At 44.0% G+C, this 17640-nt stretch overlaps 1 protein-coding gene across 50 annotated transcripts in view; it reads right to left on the reverse strand.

Annotated features, from left to right (window-relative positions):
* The window catches only part of LOC141257608 (protocadherin Fat 4-like), a 468540-nt gene that overhangs the window by 200020 nt on the left and 250880 nt on the right, over positions 1-17640 (reverse strand). For all 50 annotated transcript variants that reach the window (XM_073672347.1, XM_073672333.1, XM_073672313.1 and 47 more), the window contains 3 exons: positions 15912-16103; positions 5914-6011; positions 4637-4759 (listed from right to left, as the gene is read on the reverse strand). In XM_073672347.1, the coding sequence (XP_073528448.1) occupies positions 4637-4759; positions 5914-6011; positions 15912-16103 (413 nt within the window). The remainder of the gene's footprint in view (positions 1-4636; positions 4760-5913; positions 6012-15911; positions 16104-17640) is intronic.

A 17640-nucleotide genomic window follows, 5' to 3' on the forward strand; every position in this document is an offset into this window, starting at 1 on the left:
TCTCCGGTTTTCTGGTGTGTCCATCCATCCCTGCCGAGAAGCAGCCTTGGCTAAGAAAAGTGTGGGGGAAGGTTCCCGGACATTCTATGGCTGCTTTTTTAATGTGGATCGGACGTACTTATGCATGTTATTTCTCAAACCGCATTGCAGATCAGGCCACTGCCCAACTGTGTAGTCATGAAATTAAATGCGCAAAGAAAGCACCACCGACAAGTGCGAGTTGATGTTGGACGTGCTGCCATTGCTTCTGCAACAAACTGCAATAGAGGACTTCCTGGGAGAAATGACACCCAGAGTAGATACGGTTTCCTTCTATGCCAGTCCTTTCACCGAGCTAAATACAACTCAGCAAAAAAAGCTGTGGACTGGCTCCGTTTCGTCCCTCGCCACATTCACCTGTCCACGTGTTTGTGGTTAGGCGGTCCTTCCCAGTAAATGCACTGGGGAAGGCACGGGTAATGTTGTGGGACCCATGCTTGTGGAAGGCAGAGACGATACCGGGAGAAATAGTGGCGGCTGGGGACCGAGTATGGATACCCGGTCGCCGCCGCCATAAGATTGTGGACAGCTTCCGCCTCCACGAGCCTAAAACGCCACTTTTCAAGTGCAGGCAGCTGTCAAAAATTTGGCAGTATAGTACTGCAGCCTGTGGGAGGGTGGGTGGCTAGCTGCATACTTCTGCTTACATTCCAAGGAATGGGATAGGGATAACTGAACGCTGCACTAGGACAAGGACGTGGACGGTGATTGTTGCAAGTCTGCAACGACAGGTGCATGGCAGGAGGCATCTTCACATGCGCCAAGGATCACTTATGATGGGCACACTTTTAGGCAGTGACCTGGGAGTCAGAAATGCTTCCAGAGGTCTTCCCCATGCTGTTCCCATGTCTTTTCAGCACTGTATTCATGTGTCTGATGATATCTCACACACCACATGGCCAGATAAGGTTGTAAAATGTTAAAAAGACATTTCCCAGTGAATGCATTTGTCTTGGTTGAAAGCAATGCAAAAGTGCAAAAACGCATCAAAAACGCTACGTGTGAACATAGCCCAAGGTGTGGAGGAGTATTTGGTTATTTATTTAGCCTTATATACAAGTAATTACCCTGGAAAGGATGTTCCTTAACATATTTCTCAGGAAAATACATTTTGGTTTCGTTTTTGTATGTTTTATTGTGAGTCTGTAAAAGTGGCGTAATACCTCTGACAATGTTGTTGACAGAAGTGATCTGGGAGTCAGAAATGCTTCCAGGGGTCTTTCCCATGCTGTTCCCATGTCATTTGAGCACTGTTCCCGTTGATTTGGGCAATTTTTAGGCCCTCTGCAGACCGCTGGGGGGAGTCACCTGAAAAATACTCGAGTTTACCATAGACTTACATTGGGCTCGTTGCTCGGGTCAAGCACCCGAGTATTCCAATGTGCTCGACCCGAGCAAAGAGTACCCGAGCATTTTAGTGCTTGCCCATCACTATTGTGCACCATGAACTCTTTAAGCACTTGCAAATATGTAAATTACAATGTGAACAATGCTCAGGCGTTCTCGGGCCGCAGGCAGGGGGGTTTTAGGTGACACAGAGTTGCACTCAGTTTGAGAAGTGTTTATTGCTACAAAGGGCTCCTCTGTTTCCATCTCAGGAACTTCACTAACTGAACTGCATGAAAGTAGACATCCCGGACATCGCCACTAGCTCTTCAGCCTCAAAGTGGCTTTCTCCATGCATATGATGAATGTTATAAGCACACAGACGGGGATTATTATTATAAGGAGGTACAGGGGGGAATTCTTTCTTTAGGTGGCTGTATAAGAGGGCACATTGGAACATTATTAGGTACAGAGGAAGCATGACTGTGTGGGGGAACAGTGGGGGTACTATTACTGTCTAAGGCACTGGTTATAGCACTATATGGTTCCGTGAGAACATCACTGGTGAGCCGCTGGATTTATCTGTACACTGTACTCAAATATGGTCTGGAGAGCACTGGTGTCGAACTAATATTACTATTATATGGTCACTATATGGAGGTAATATGAGTTTTAGTACAATGGTTTAGGTTATGATCAGTATGGTGGTATTATGACTAGTGTATATGCTGGTAATATGCGGTTATAGACTAGTGGTATTATTTGTGGCTTATATTGCAACAGCAAATTTTTCGCAAGCCATGTAGATTGCTGAATCCTAATGATGTGTGATGTACATTTGGCGCCTCTGAGGGTTCGACCGCCACAGGGATGCTGCACTTCTCTAATGGAGTGTAGTGTTCCTCCTTTGAGGTAAGAACAGTGCAATGGTCAGGACCCTACCTCCACATCCAACACCACACTTCTCCCACCAGAGGGGGCTAGTAGGCACTAGGTGCTGCCCCTACTGGAGTTGGGAGAGAGGGGAACCAAAAGATAGGGGAACCAACTAGTGGGTGAGGGTGGAGGACTCACATTTTAGTGACACTTAAAATTTCATATTTAATACACAGCAATTTTGTGGCTTGTTCTTTTGTCTTTTGTTCGTTCTTTTGATGGTTCTTTGACTGTTCTTATCATGACCTACCTCCCTGAGCGTGGATCCTGTGTGGACCTACAGAGGATGGAGGCACGGCCCTCATACCCTGGCCTTGGGTCGAGGGGCAGGCTGCAGACGATGTATGTCTCAGCCCGGTCAAGGACCATGACCAAGAAGGCCCGGAGCTTAGGAGTGTAGCTCCACCGGGGGGATGCAGACGGAGCGGTATACGCCACCAGTCCTCGCCTACCTGATCTATTCAGAGGGATTCCGGCTGCAAGATGGGTACTGGCCCCTGATACCTGACCTTGCTACTCCACGTCATGGTCAGGGAAGCCCGGTAGGCCCAGAGGATCCCACCGGGTAACGGAAAGAGCGGAGCTGCCATCAGTACCCTTATTCTGAGTGAAGTTCAGAGGGAGACCCGGCCTATCTACACACACACAGACAGGAAAGGACCCGGTCTGAAGTCTAGGAACACTCCGGTGCGGGGTCCTGATTTAACACTGGACTTACTCTGAGGTTTTCGGACCCTCGTCTCTGGTGACCGCAGAACTCCGCGAGGAGCAGGGAGAAACCTTGCAGCTGTACTCTACATCGTGAGTAAAAACCCTGGAAGTCTACCCCTATGACCTCCAGACTCTTTATTCTGCACTACACCGCACTACACAGCACCAGACCTCCTAGACTACGACTCCCTCCATCCTTTGTCTCTGCACTGAGGCCCTGCTCCGCCTGTGGGGAGTAGTAACAACGACGGCTGCCACAACATCCCGCCTCAGAGGACTGCAGCAGCGCTGGTGGCCTTCACCAGGTACCACAGGTGGCGTAGTCGATAGCAACCACTCAACCCTGATAGCCCATTACATCCTTTTTAATGTGACGGCCCTGGGCACGCAGCGGGTCCGGGCCACGCTGCACCCTTTCTACCATACAGGACCCGGCTCCGAGTACCCCATCTTCCCAGGGTAGGGCTTCCAGAGTACGTCACATACACACCGTTATGATCCAGCTCCTCTAGCCAGTTCCAGCGGTTGTCACAAGACTAAGTATGCGATTTGCATACTTGCAGTCATATGTCAACTAGAGTTTCAGCCACTTCGCTGAGTGAAGAAGCTGAGAGTCTAGTGGGTACGTGACTGCAAGTATGCAAATCGCATACTTAGTAGTGTGGTAACCGCTGTAATGAAGCCAAATCCTAACTGTGTACATTACACACTGTTCGAAATCGGCAAGCTACATAGTTTGCTGAAAACGTACTCAGGAGTGGACAACCTCTTTAAAGCTAAGTATGATAGCACTATTCTGTCTTTATGTAGTGGTATTATGTAGTCATAGTGTGGCACTATTATTTAATCTTATATAGCAGCAGTACTGGTCTTGCAATAAATCTTGATTTTCTCCAAGATCTGAAAGGTTAATATTTGTCATAGAGACCCCCATCTGGGGAAGTGTGGGGGAAAAGGGCAGCATGAACCTGTGTGCTTTCAAATACCAGGGCTGAATTTCAGTCCCAACTGGCCCTATCTCTATATGCTGCAGAGCAGCTCCTACCCTCCCTTCTATAGCAACAGGACACAAGCCTATTTCTACTTATACATGCCTGCTACAGGGAAACTTCTTTCACACCTCAGCATGGTGACCATGACAAGCATCTCTATGCCCTGTCTATATGAAGTAGCAGACTCTCTGTTCCAGTTCAGGAACCTGAGGTTTTTCTCATCCAATGGTGCTTCCCCAAAAAATCTTGTTAAGGGACCCAAAAGGCAGACGAGACCTCATAGTACAGTAGGAGCACCAGGCAGGCACAAGAAATATACAGATGATCAAACACTAAGCATGTAAAGATGGCACTGGAAGCAATAACATTTAATGGGGCACAATCATAACCTTAGAAATATATTAAAAGGGCAAGTAATATAATTTGTAGCATGTTACCATACTGCAAGAACCTTATGGAAACATAATCCTGGTCAGTGAGAAAAGAGCAATTTCTATCAATCACTGAATTCGTATAGTCGAGTATCAGTTATCAAACACCTGTGTTACCCAAATGTAAAACAAACTGTATCAATCCATCCTGATGCTTGCTCTAATTTGATATCAGTCTTTCATGATGCTGTGGAAGAATACCTTATGATGTCTTGGTTACTCTCACCAGAAGCCTTAAATGTAATATCTGTATCTTGTTTAATATTGGGATCAGAATGAACGCTGCTGATGGTAACATTGTCCTGCAGAACATTCTCCAAGAGCCTGCAATTGAGAAACACAGTATTTGTAACATTCAGAAATAAAATAAAGTTTTACACCTCTTAAATATTAAGTTGCCAATGCCTATAGTTGTCAATGTAAACTGCAGTGACAAGTTACCAGCTCTTGATGTGTATCCCAGCTTGTGCGTCCTGTATTTTGAACAAGTACCATAGTTATGTCTCTGTAGCGCAGTACTCACACCCCCCATGCCTCTTACCTCCACTGCTGCCCTTTTCCGCCCTCTCCCTCTCTGTCTTAGAAAGGATCATGTTTCACATACTGGGTATCTTATAGTCAAGTGTACAATGAGTTGGGGAACAGTGGGGCGGTATGTCAGTAGTAAATCCATGTTGTGTGTGAAGAAAGTGAATAATTACACCATTACCTTACACCATGTAATAGAGGCGCAAGCAGGCAGCAGGAAATGAAGGCAATATTTGTAAGACAGGAGAGGAGTCAGAGGAACAAGTACTTTACACATTGCTGTTCACAGCAAGATGCAGAGAGGCAGCACAAAATAGGATAAAATAATGAAAAATAGTTACTGGATATGTCTGCCTACCACTTTCCCTAGAAAACTTGAACCCAGGCACGTAGTAAAGATCCATTTAGACAGGCCAATTTTGGCCAGTAAACATGAGCTGCTCAGATATATACAAGTCAGATGGTACTCTTGTTTGCACAGGCCAACACATATTGATAGGAATAGAATGATCGTTCTTCTATAGCATCATGTTATTGGCACCAGGTCCCCTGTTTACATGGATTGATGTGCTGACAATAACAATGGTATTAATGAAGGCATAAGTGATCCAATCACCTGACAAACAAGCCTTTTGGTCATTTGTTGGGTGATCTTCCAGGGGTCGATAATTGGGAACAAGACTTCTTACAAATGTTTTTCTCACTGACTGTCAGCTTGGCTAAGTGTATCTTAAAGATTCAGAGATTCTTTCTGCCTGAACCTTGGGCATGAATCAGACAGTCTGCATTATTGCAGATGTGTATGTGTTAGTCTGAAACGCTGCAACATTTATAAGAAAACTCCTGAAAAGTTGGCTGTGGATTCAATATGAGACTTGTGAAGATGCAACTGACATGCTGTAATTTGGCAACTGTATTACAGTTGATGGAATTCACCAGGACAGCGGTACCTGTGGATTATTGGAATATTCAGCTTGACCTCATCTATGGTCTGATTTATTTTAATCTCCACAAAGTGACTTGAAGACGATGGTGATTTCACTTGAATCTGGAGAACAAAGATAAAAGAAAATATTTGGGGTTCAACTGTGTATTATATAAACCACCAGGCAGCTTCTGTAAATGCAGCCTGCGTTCAGCTGACAGACTTTCAGGGCAACTGCTGGATTTTTACATTTCTTGCAGAAGCTCTGTTGTATTTTCAATTCACTTCTATTACTATATTAGTGAATTCTGTTTCTTGGTATATTTTATGTAACATTGTGACAGCTGCTCTATAAAGTCAATATATATATATATATATATATATATATATATATATATATTTTTTTTTTTTTTTTTTTTTTTCTTATTCAAAATAAATCTTTCACATTTTGATCAAGTAGTAAAAGTAAGCATTCACACTTAACCTCCAAAATGAACACCTAACATTAGCATCTTTTTTCTCATTTAAATTGATTTCAAATTCTGTTAATAATTAATTTGAATTTTTTTTTTTAATATACTTGCATGCCCAAATTCTCCAAAAGCATGTAAGAGGCAACGTGGGGATAAATCTGATATTGGGTCAGATGTCAGATGCAACAAAAAATCTCTAATCCTGACCTTAGAAGCAGTCAGTGCACTGTGTTCCTGATACATAGCTCCAAATACTCTGAATAGACAGGCAGGATCCGCCATACACTATATGGACAAAAGTATTGGGACACCTAAACATTACACCGACATTTGCTTTTATGGCAACCAGTTCTAAAACCACAGGCATTAATATTAGTTTGATCCCCCTTTGTTGCAAGAACAGCTTCCACTCTACTGGAAAGGTTTTCTACAACATTTTGAAGGTTGTCTGTGGGAATTTTTGCCCATTTATCCAGAGCATTTGTGAAGTCAGACACTGATGTTGGAAGAGAGGGCCGGAATCGCAATTTTTGTGTGGGTCAGTCAAGTTCTTCACAGCAAACTCACCCAACAATGTCTTTATGGACTTTCCTTTCTTGCATTATCCACTAGGCAAAGTCATGCTGGAACAGAAAAGAGTCTCTAGGCATACAATTGTCTAAAACGTCTTGGTTTACTATAACTTTTACAAGAACTATTAGTAGAAAATGCTCAGGGAATTCCTACCCTTCTGAACATTGTAAATTAATTTTAAATTACTTAATTAATGTTTGGATCAATATTTTCAACTTAGGCACGATATTCAAACATTATTTAGTTCTCTCAGAGTTTTGTCTCTTATGCATCTGAAGCAATTATGTAGGTCAGGGGTTTCAACTAAAGGTTTAATCTTTGACATATATAGACTTCTAACCAACCTTACTACGATTGTGCCCACTACACTCTTGTATATGCAAAAATAGGATTCTCTTTAACCAGTAAAACTTAGCAATCAATCTGTAAAAAGGCAGCCAAATCAGCCATTTGAGAAATATATAAGGAAAATCAATACAAGTTGTTGTTTTTTGGTACCATATCCCATCTCTCCTCCATAAATTTAACCCAAATACTTCTGATAGGGTGTTGGAGGTGTGAGAGAACTGTATTTTTTGGGTAATAGATATACGGATTCAGGGGTAGATTAAGAGTAGCCAGGGCCCCAGGCAGTTTAGAAGGCGTGGGCCCCCCCCGGTACCCGATGTATCACGTGACATGTCGCATGATCCCCTTTGATAGATCCTGTGATTGGTCATGTGAGTAACACACAGATGTTTGGTGACATCTGTAGACGGAAAATTACGGAAATTTTTTTCCATTATGTACAGCCCTATACATAATATAGCCCTGAATATAAATAGAGCAGGGGTGGGAGATTAATTTTCTTGAGGGGCCACATGAGAGACCATGTCTGTTATGGAAGCCGCACCAATAGGCTGAAATTAATTCTGCTCAATATTAGTAATATTAACAAAATAATGAAAAAATTATATTAATTGTATGACTTAATATTGAGCAGAATTAAGTATGCCGACATCCCCTATATACAGTATGAGCCCCTACATAGCTCCCTAGATACAGTATGAGCCCCTACATACAGTATGAGCCCCTGCATAGCCCCTACATACAGTATGAGCCCCCACATAGCCCCTACATACAATATGAGCCCCTACATAGCCCCCTACATACAGTATGAGCCCCCACATAGCCCCTAGATACAGTATGAGCCCCCACATAGCCCGTAGATACAGTAGGAGCCCCCACATAGTCCCTAGATACAGTAGGAGCCCCCACATAGCCCCTAGATACAGCATGAGACCCCACATAGCCCCTAGATACAGTAGGAGCCCCCACATAGCCCCTAGATACAGTAGGAGCCCCCACATAGCCCCTAGATACAGTAGGAGCCCCCACATAGCCCCTAGATACAGTAGGAACCCCCACATAGCCCCTAGATACAGTATGAGCCCCCACATAGCCTCCTAGATACAGTATGAGCCCCCGCATAGCCACCTAGATACAGTATGAGCCCCCACATAGCTCCCTATATTCAATATGAGCCCCCGAATAGCTCCCTACATACAATATAAGCCCCCGCACATTTCCCTATATACAGTATGAGCCCCCGCATAGCTCCCTACATACAGTATGAGCCTGCACATAGCCGCCTACATACAGTATGAGCCCCCACATAGCCCCCTACATACAGTATGAGCCCCCACATAGCTCCCTAGATACAGTATGAGACCCCACATAGCCCCTAGATACAGTATGAGCCACCATGTAGCCTCCTAGATACAGTATGAGCCCCCACATAGCCCCTAGATACAGTATGAGCCCCCACATAGCCACATAGATACAGTATGAGCCCCCACATAGCTCCCTATATACAGTATGAGCCCCCACATAGATCCCTATATACAATATTAGCCCCTGAATAGCTCCCTACATACAATATGAACCCCCGCACAGCTCCCTATATACAGTATGAACCCCCGCATAGCTCCCTACATACAATATGAGCCTGCACATAGCTCCCTATATACAGTATGAGCCCCCACATAGCTCCCTATATACCATATGAGCCCGTACATAGCTCCTTTCTCTGATCGACTGTCGGTTCCACAGCCAGCTCAGAGAATGATCGAATGTAAAATGCAGCTGCCTGGGAGACACCTCTGACCACCGCATGAGGTGGCCCGAAGGCACCCCCCTGACGGCTGTACCCAGGTCACATGCCCCCCCTGATTTCCCTAGGTATGGCCCTGTACAGTCTATATGACAATACATGACTGGTATCTATAGTATAATCAGGGATGTGTCCTTCTGTCAGAAGCTTTTATAGACTGCGCAAGCGCAATGAGCCTGCGTGGTCTGGCTGCAGACAGAAAGTGACATCCATATCCCAGACAGGGATGAGGAGTGTGGCGCCGGAGATCGCAGTATGCGAAGGCACCATAAACACATACATGTTCCGTCCTGTCATCTCTGGAGAGACCGGGGGAGTAGTGTGGCGGAATCGGTGCCTGCGCATAGCGCAATTTCCGGCGCCATTTCAGTGAAGACAAACATGCATAGTGTCTTCAACAAAATGGACTGCATGATATGCGCACGCACGTACTCTGTCGCCATTTTGTTGAATACACTCTGCACATTTGTATTCATTAAAATAAAACCGGATATCGCGCTATGCGCGGGGGCGATAATTCCGGCGCCATTTTAGTAAAAAAACACAGGCGATGCGCTGCAGTGGACAGTGGAAAGGCAAGTAGGAGTGTTTTTTTTTTACATTTATTTATGGATGGGGGAGCACCTAACAGAATGGGGGACCAGGACTGGGAAGCATATACCAGGATTGGGGAGCATATACCAGGATAGGGGGTTCAGGATGGGGGGGAAGCATATACCAGGAGAGGGAACCAGGATGGGGGAGCATATACCAGGATAGGGGACCAGGACTGGGGAGCATATACCAGGATGGGGGGGAGAGCATGGACCAGGATGGGGGAGCATAAGCTAAGATGGTGGAGCAGGATGGGGGAGCATATACAATGATGGGGGAAAGCATGGACCATGATGGGGGAGCATACACTAGGATGGGGGACCAGAATGGGGGAGCATATACCAGGATGGGGGAGCATATACAAGGATGGGGGACCAGGATGGGATGGAAGCATGGACCTGGATGGGGGAGTATATACTAGGACGGGGGGGAAGCATGGACCAGGATGGGGTAGAATATACCAGGATGGGGGGGAAGCATGGACCAGGATGGGGGAGCATATACCAGGATGGGCGACCAGTATGGGGGGGAGCATATACTAGGATGGGGGAGCATATACCAGGACTGGGGGGAATATATACCAGGACTGGGGAGCAAATACCATGATGGGGAACCAGGATGGGAAAGCATATACCAGGATAGGGGCAAGGATGGGGGAGCATATACCAATAAAAAGCTCACCACCCGGGCGTAGAACGAATTCAATAGCTAGTACGATATACTGTGGTACAGACATCAGATGTTATATACTATACGCATTGTTATATCCCATCAGATGTCTGTACCACAGTCTACCATACAGTAATCTGTATACTGGATATGACATTTTTTGTACAGGGATATACACTGTACTGATCACACCTGCCTACAGGAGCTCACATATCATATATGGAGCAGTATAGTATGTGATGTCCTGCAGGTTCAGGGTTGATCAGTCAGTGCAGGATGCTGTATGCGATGTCTGTGGTCTCTGCTGGGGCTCAGTGTGATTTATTGCAGGACTCTGAATTTTCCTGCAGATCTGGTGACGTTGGGGCTGATGACTTGGCACTAACAGTGTGACCTGATCTACATCAAAGGTCAGAGTCCTGCAATAACTCACACTGAGTCCCAGCAGAGCGGCTGCTGGCCTGACAGTATGGAATCCTGTGTGCACACATCAGGAGGGGAGCAGCATCCTTCAGCCCCCTCCTCACTCCAGACATCCTGCCCAGACCTCGTATTCACCACCATCCACTAGTTTTGATGCACAAGCTCCTCTCCGGCAGGATGATGAGCTCCAGGCGCCACTGTGTGACATCAGCTCTGGAGACACAGCACACAGCGTGCAGGGGGCGAGTCTGCCTCCCTGTGATGTGACCAGCCACTGTAAGGGTACAGTGGGTTCCACCTGCCTCTGCCAAAAACAATATAATGAGGGCAATCTGGCCATGGGCCCCCTGGAGCCTGGGGCCCCGGGCGGTAGCCCAGATTGCCCTCATTATAATCCGCCTATGCACGGATTCCATTTAATCTTCAATATTTCCTCCTCAATGTCCCACCATTTCTTTTAGGGAAAGCTAGGCTGCTTCTTCACTTTCTGACAGCTGCAAAATTTTTAATAGCAAAAAAATTGGAAAAGAACTCAAGTGCCGTCACTGACGGACCTATATTCATGCATTAAAGATTTCAGGAACATGGAATACTTACAGCCTTGCTTCAAAACAGAGTTGATACCTTTCATGACATTTGATCACTGTGATACTACTATTGGGTGGAACTTGACCTATAAATAGTTGACTACATATTGACTCATACAATTTTATGGCAATTATGGATATTGTAGTTAAGAATGTTAAGGTCTATGGTCAAAGGATCTTTATCCCATATTACGCCCCCCTGTTTGTGTCTTGTCTTGCTTTGTCCTGATTTATCATTTCACCAATTGTTTGACTATAATCATTTTTTATACCATTATCGAGTTACTTAGCTCAAGTTTTGAGCTTATTGATGTTATTTTAATAAGAACATTGTAATCAATCAACAATATTTTATTTCTATATTTGTGAAAAACTTCAATAAATACACAGTTAGAAAAAGTCCATAGAGTTTAACCTATAACCAGCATGTTGATCCAGAGGAAAGCAAAGACCCCATAAAGCAAAGGCTAATTGCCCCATATTAGGGGAAATATTTTTCCCGACTCCACATATGGCAATCAGAGTAGTTCCACTGGATCAACGTCCCACCACAGAATCTAGTACTTATAACCTGTAATACCGTATTTTTCAAGTAAGGCATCCAGACCCTTCTTGAACTTTTTGATTGAATCAATCATTGCTATATAATGAGGCAAAGAGTTCAATAGTCTCACTGCTCGAACATTAAAGAATCACTGTCTGCAAAGATTATTAAAACTTCTTTCCTCTAGACAAAGATGTTACCCCCTTTTATTTGATGCTGGCCTAGGTGTAAAAAGATCATTAGAAATATTTCAGTACTGTCCATTGATACATTTTTACTTTGTAATAAGATCTCTCTAAGACTACGTGCGCACGTTCAGGATTTGAATGCAGAAATTTCTGCAGCGTTTCTGCATCTCTTTGCAGGAAAAACACTGCAGAAAAAAAAATGTGCGTTTTGCCGTGATTTTGAAACTTTTTTTTACGCGTTTTTAATGCGTTTTTTTATGTGTTTTTGTACATCAATGAATGCTTTTTGGACCTAAATAAAGATATTTGAAAAAAGAAACATGAGACATCACTTAAACCCTTCGATTACCGTCAGACCTGGGATGAGTATATTGGTTAATTTAAATGATTAAAAAATGAGTCTGTTGTATTACAAATAAAGTGTTTACTCTGTGTGTGTTTATTTAACTCTTTACTTTACTTTAATTAGGTTTGGTAACAAAAGAGTCTGATTGACACCTTGTCATCACCAAACAAAAGGGCTAGTTGTCAGCTAATACCATAAACCCAATCTTCATTAGCATTTCCATTCAAGTAATTTCTGGGGCAGTTGAGAGCAGCTATTTCTAGCCTAGGAAGGTGCCATTAGGCAAACATGTTCCCTAGCTATTAATAACAGCTCACAGCTGTTTTGTTAGCCGCTACGTTCCCACGATCAGCAACCAGCAGCGCTTTGGACACAGCGTGTTTTAGCTGCGTCTAAAACGCTGTGTTCTAATGCTTTTGTTGTCAATACTTGCGGATTCACCGCATGCAATGACACTTCAATCAGTCAAAATCTGCAGTGGAGACTATATTAAATGCGGTAAATCCGCATGGTTCAGAGAACACATGTGGATTTACCTGCATTCAATAGAATGCAACGTTTTGGATGCAGCAAAAATATGCTGCATCCAAAGCGCTGCTACGTCCGCATCGTGGGCACAGAGGCTAAAAAATAAATGGGATGGGCTCCCACGTCATTTTCATAACCAGCAGAGGGAAAGCCGACCGCTGGAGCTGATATTAGTAGCCGGGGAAGGGAACATTAGCCAAAAATGTTCCCTGGCTATTAATAACAGCTCACAGCTGTTTTCTTAGCCTTTACTGGCAAGATTAAAAGGGGTCCACAGAAAAAAAATGATGTAGGGTCCCCCTATAAAATCTAAGCAGACAAGGCTAAACAGGCAGCTGCGGGCTGATATTAATAGCCAGGGAAGGGGCCATGGATACTAGCCCCCTCCGCGGCTAATAATATCACCCCTCTGCAGTCCCACAAATGGTGCATCCATAAGATGTGCCAAATCTGGTGCTTAGCCTCCGCTCTTCCCACTGCCATGTAGCGGTGGCGAGTGGGGTAACAGGGATGGGGTTCATATCAGATTATATACGGCATTCATGTGATCACTGTTCTTGGTGCACAAGTAGGGCATCCAGCCCATCCATCATAAAGAGAAAGTAACTTGGCACTCAAGGTAATGTGAAAAAAAGTTCAGTTTTTTTATGCATTCACCAAATGTTTAAACATTTTCGGTCTCAGTTAGACCTTCATCAGAACTGAATGCAGGATAGCATTTCTTAGAAAACCCTCAAAGACTTTGTCCAAGGTAGAGGCTAAACTTACCAGCCTATAATTACCATGCTTAGTTTTTTACTCCTTTTTAAATATTGGCACCCCATTTTCTAAGCGCCAGTCCTGTGGTTCAGACCCTGTAGTAGACTGTGAGCCCTCATGGGCAGGGTCCTCTCTCCTCTTGTACCAGTTGGTGACTTCTATTGTTCAAAGATTATTGTACCTGTTTTTTATTAAGTATACCCCTTTTCACATATAAAGCGTCATGGAATAAATGGCGCTATAATAATAAATAATAATGGTTATGTAATCCTTGAGTATTAGAAATAATAGTCTGTTTTTCACGGTACTCCGCACTTGGTGACCCTGTTTCTTCAGTTTACATGGCCTGCTACTTTCTGGCTGAGTTCCTTTTGTTCTAAAATGCTTCTCATTTTAAAAAATACCACTCACAGTTGATCATGGGAATATTTAAGAGGAAAGAAATCTCTCAAACTAGTGTAGTAGAGGCAAGAGAGCCTTTAAGAGAATTCTTACAGGATATTTCAAAGATGGAGAGAGATTGCCATCTGCTGGTCAGGCACAGTCAAGTGACTTCCAGGAAGGAGTTCCTGGGTATAAGAGGCCAGTGCCAAGCCTGAGCTGGTTTTGGCACCAAGCAGCAGAGAGGAGCAGACGTGCTCCCTACGTGCTGAAAAGCTCCGCGTGGCAGGCCTAAGCCAGGGGCCTGTGAGGTGCCACAGCCAGACACCGGTGGATGAGCTCCGGATCCCTCACAGATGTGCCTCGATTGCTGTGCCTACTGAGGAGAGTCAGAACCTGCTTGCGGTGCTGAGTGAGTTCGTGGAACCTGACGTCGCCCACCGACAGGCGAGGTCTGGACCCCCCTATCCACGACTTGAGAGACTGCCTCCAATGGCCAGGAAGAGAGGAGTTGGGAGATGGCTGCGCCAGAAAAGTCATGCCAGTGAAAGCAGAGGAGCTGCATCTGTGAACAGGGCCGTCACTTCTGCTGTTCACTCACGGTACCGGGGCCAGTTGGGTTTAGGTACTCAGGTTGGGAAGGGAACGGTTGGGGCGGAAGAAGCTAAACGTGATTTAATTGACTTTGTCCGGAAAAGACTTTCGGCCTAGCGGGAATAACCGGTGACCCCCGCTAGGGCCATATACAGAGTTAAAGGACTGACGTGGTGACTCCCAAGATTGGGTGCACCACACTACCTTGAGAGACTTCGCATTTCATTAATATTTCAAATTACCGTTCATTACCCCTGTTGCCATTCCCTTGTTTAGAATACCTGTTATATCTATATATAAACTGTCATCTCTGACTGTCCTCGCCTTGTGTTCTGTGTTTGCATTCCGGCACCTGCATTACACTGGCATACTAATAAAATAGAACACTTGAATTTGGTGAGTTATTTAAAATGAGCCATTCTATCACAAATGTTAGTAAAGGCAGATTGCATGGCGAGGGGCTGGATTTTATGCACCTGTGGCAATGGGACTGAGTGAAAAACTTGAATTTAATGATTAAGAGGAGTGTCCTATACTTTTGTCCATGTAGTGCAAGAAGCACAAAAACAGAGCTGAACGGACCATAGAGACTATAATGGAATCCTCTGGGTTTTTGTTAGTTTGTCCATCATTTTAACATAAGAAAAAATATTGCATTCTGCACTTTTTCATCCTGTTAAAACAATGGAGCCTCCAAACAAGATTAAGCGATGATGTGAAACTAGCCAGTGTAAGGCTATGACACATGTCATTGCTAATGAATTTTCTTGCAGCAACACTCTTGACACCTGAGAGCAGCATAATATAGAAATTTGTAGAGATCGTAAAGTAGATATAGTTTTGATAAATCACTGTTTTATCAGCAGGAGATTATCACTAGAGGACTAGTAAACCAGCTGCCATTTAGTCATCCATTTTCATGAGTTCTGTATAGCCACGCCCTCTCCACTGATTGGCAGCGTTCTGCCTATGCACAGTGTACACAGAAAGCGGCCAATCATTGGCGTGGTCGGGATTATACAAAACTCAGTATTCAGATAACTGGTAGATCTGCAGCAGATAAAATCACGTTTTATCAAAACTGCAGCAAGCAGCCCAGTAAGTGATATATAGCTGGAATCAGGGTCTCTGCCCCAACATCACAGTGCTCACAGATAGGGTTGCAAACGCCTGGTGAAATATTAACTTAAAACTATGACCGCTGTTACATACCTGAACCTCAGCTTGGGCAGAGAGTCCATTTTTGTCAGTAACCTGGGCTTCAAAGTGAAAAGTTCCAGTTTTTCCAGCCACATTGGCAGCTACAATCTGTCCTGTGTTGTTATCAATATCAAACTCTTTCCCTGACTGATCCACCAAGCTGTAGATGAGTGTTGGCTTTAACAAAGAATCTCTACTTTTGGCCTTCAAAAAAACAAAATGATCAAAACCTTGAGTCTGTCACAATATATTTTTTTTTGTATAAAATATTCTTAGAATAGTGAAATTGATAGATTATTATACATTAGAGGGTACTACCTAAACAGTAAAAACACAAACAAAAAACAAATCAAGAAAATCAATGAAAGACACTGATGACACTTGGACCTGTTTTGCATATATAAAAATCTGACATGTGAACGTAGTCTTATGTTCCCATTTTGCACTTGGATTGGCCAGTGGTCTTTGCAAATAAGAAGAGAATGTTGGTCTCTAGTGATACATGGTGGTCAATAGGATTCCATGCGTTGAGGAGGACATGTTACAGAGTGATCTAGAACACTGAGGGAAATCTGTAGGGACATATAGGGTGCTGTATTGCTGTTTTGACAGCAATCTCTCTTTTTAACCAGATAACTGTAGACCACCAAGGTTTATGTATACCACTGTAAATCCAACCATGCCAGCCAATCCAACAAAGTTTTGGTGTATCGCTATGAAGCTAAGGAAAGCAGCTGCCACAGGCCAAATTGAGGTGTTGCCTAATCGTCTGACAGTGATGGTGTTTGCTGTGGCTGCCACAAAGGAGAATAACTTGGGAAGCAGCCAAGTGTGACCTGGAGACATGATGAGTAAGGTTGAGTGGATTGTTAAAAATATAAATCTGAAAATTGTGACTTGTATTTGTATCAGCCCCTCTGATTCAATACTTTGTAGGACCACCTTTCCTTGCAATTACTACTGCAAGTCTTTTGGGGTCTGTCTCTATTACCTTTGCACATTTAGAGGCTAATATTTTTCCCATTCTTCTTTGCAGACTAGCTCTAGCTCAGTGAGATTGGATGAGGCATCTGTGAACAGAAATTTTCAAGTCTTGCCACAGATTCTCAATGGGATTTAGGTCTGGACTGTGACTGGGGCATTCATACACCTGAATATGTTTTGATCTAAATCATTTCATTGTAGTTCTGGCAGTATATTTAGGGTCATTATCCTGCTGGAAGGTGAATCCCCAATCTCAAGTTTTTTGGAACTCTAGCAGGTTAACCTCCACATTTCCCTGTATTTAGCGCTATCCATCTTCCCAACTCTGACCAGCTTCCCTGTCCCTGCTGAAGAAAAACATTCCCAGAGCATGATGCTGCCACCACCATGTTTGATGGTGGAGTTGGTGCTTTCAGGTTGATGTGCTGTATTATTGTTCCATTACACATAGCATTTTGCATGTATCCCAAAAAGTTCTACTTTGGTCTCATCTGACCAGGGCACCTTCTTTCACATGCTAGCTCTTTCCCCACATGGCTTTTTGCAAACTGCAAACGGGACTTCTTGTGACTTGTTTTCAAAAATATCTTTCTTCTTGACATTTTTCCATAAAGCCCAGATTTGTGGAGTATATGACTAACAGTTTTCTTCTGGGCAGATTCTCCTACCTGAGCTGTGGATCTCTGAAGCTCATCCAGAATGACCATGGACATATCAGCTGCTTCTCTAATTAGTACTCTAATTGCTTGGGATGTCC

This window comes from Phyllobates terribilis, unplaced genomic scaffold, assembly GCF_046119375.1.
Source record: "Phyllobates terribilis strain yellow unplaced genomic scaffold, ASM4611937v1 Scaffold_3__8_contigs__length_932513732, whole genome shotgun sequence".
NCBI lineage: Eukaryota > Metazoa > Chordata > Amphibia > Anura > Dendrobatidae > Phyllobates > Phyllobates terribilis.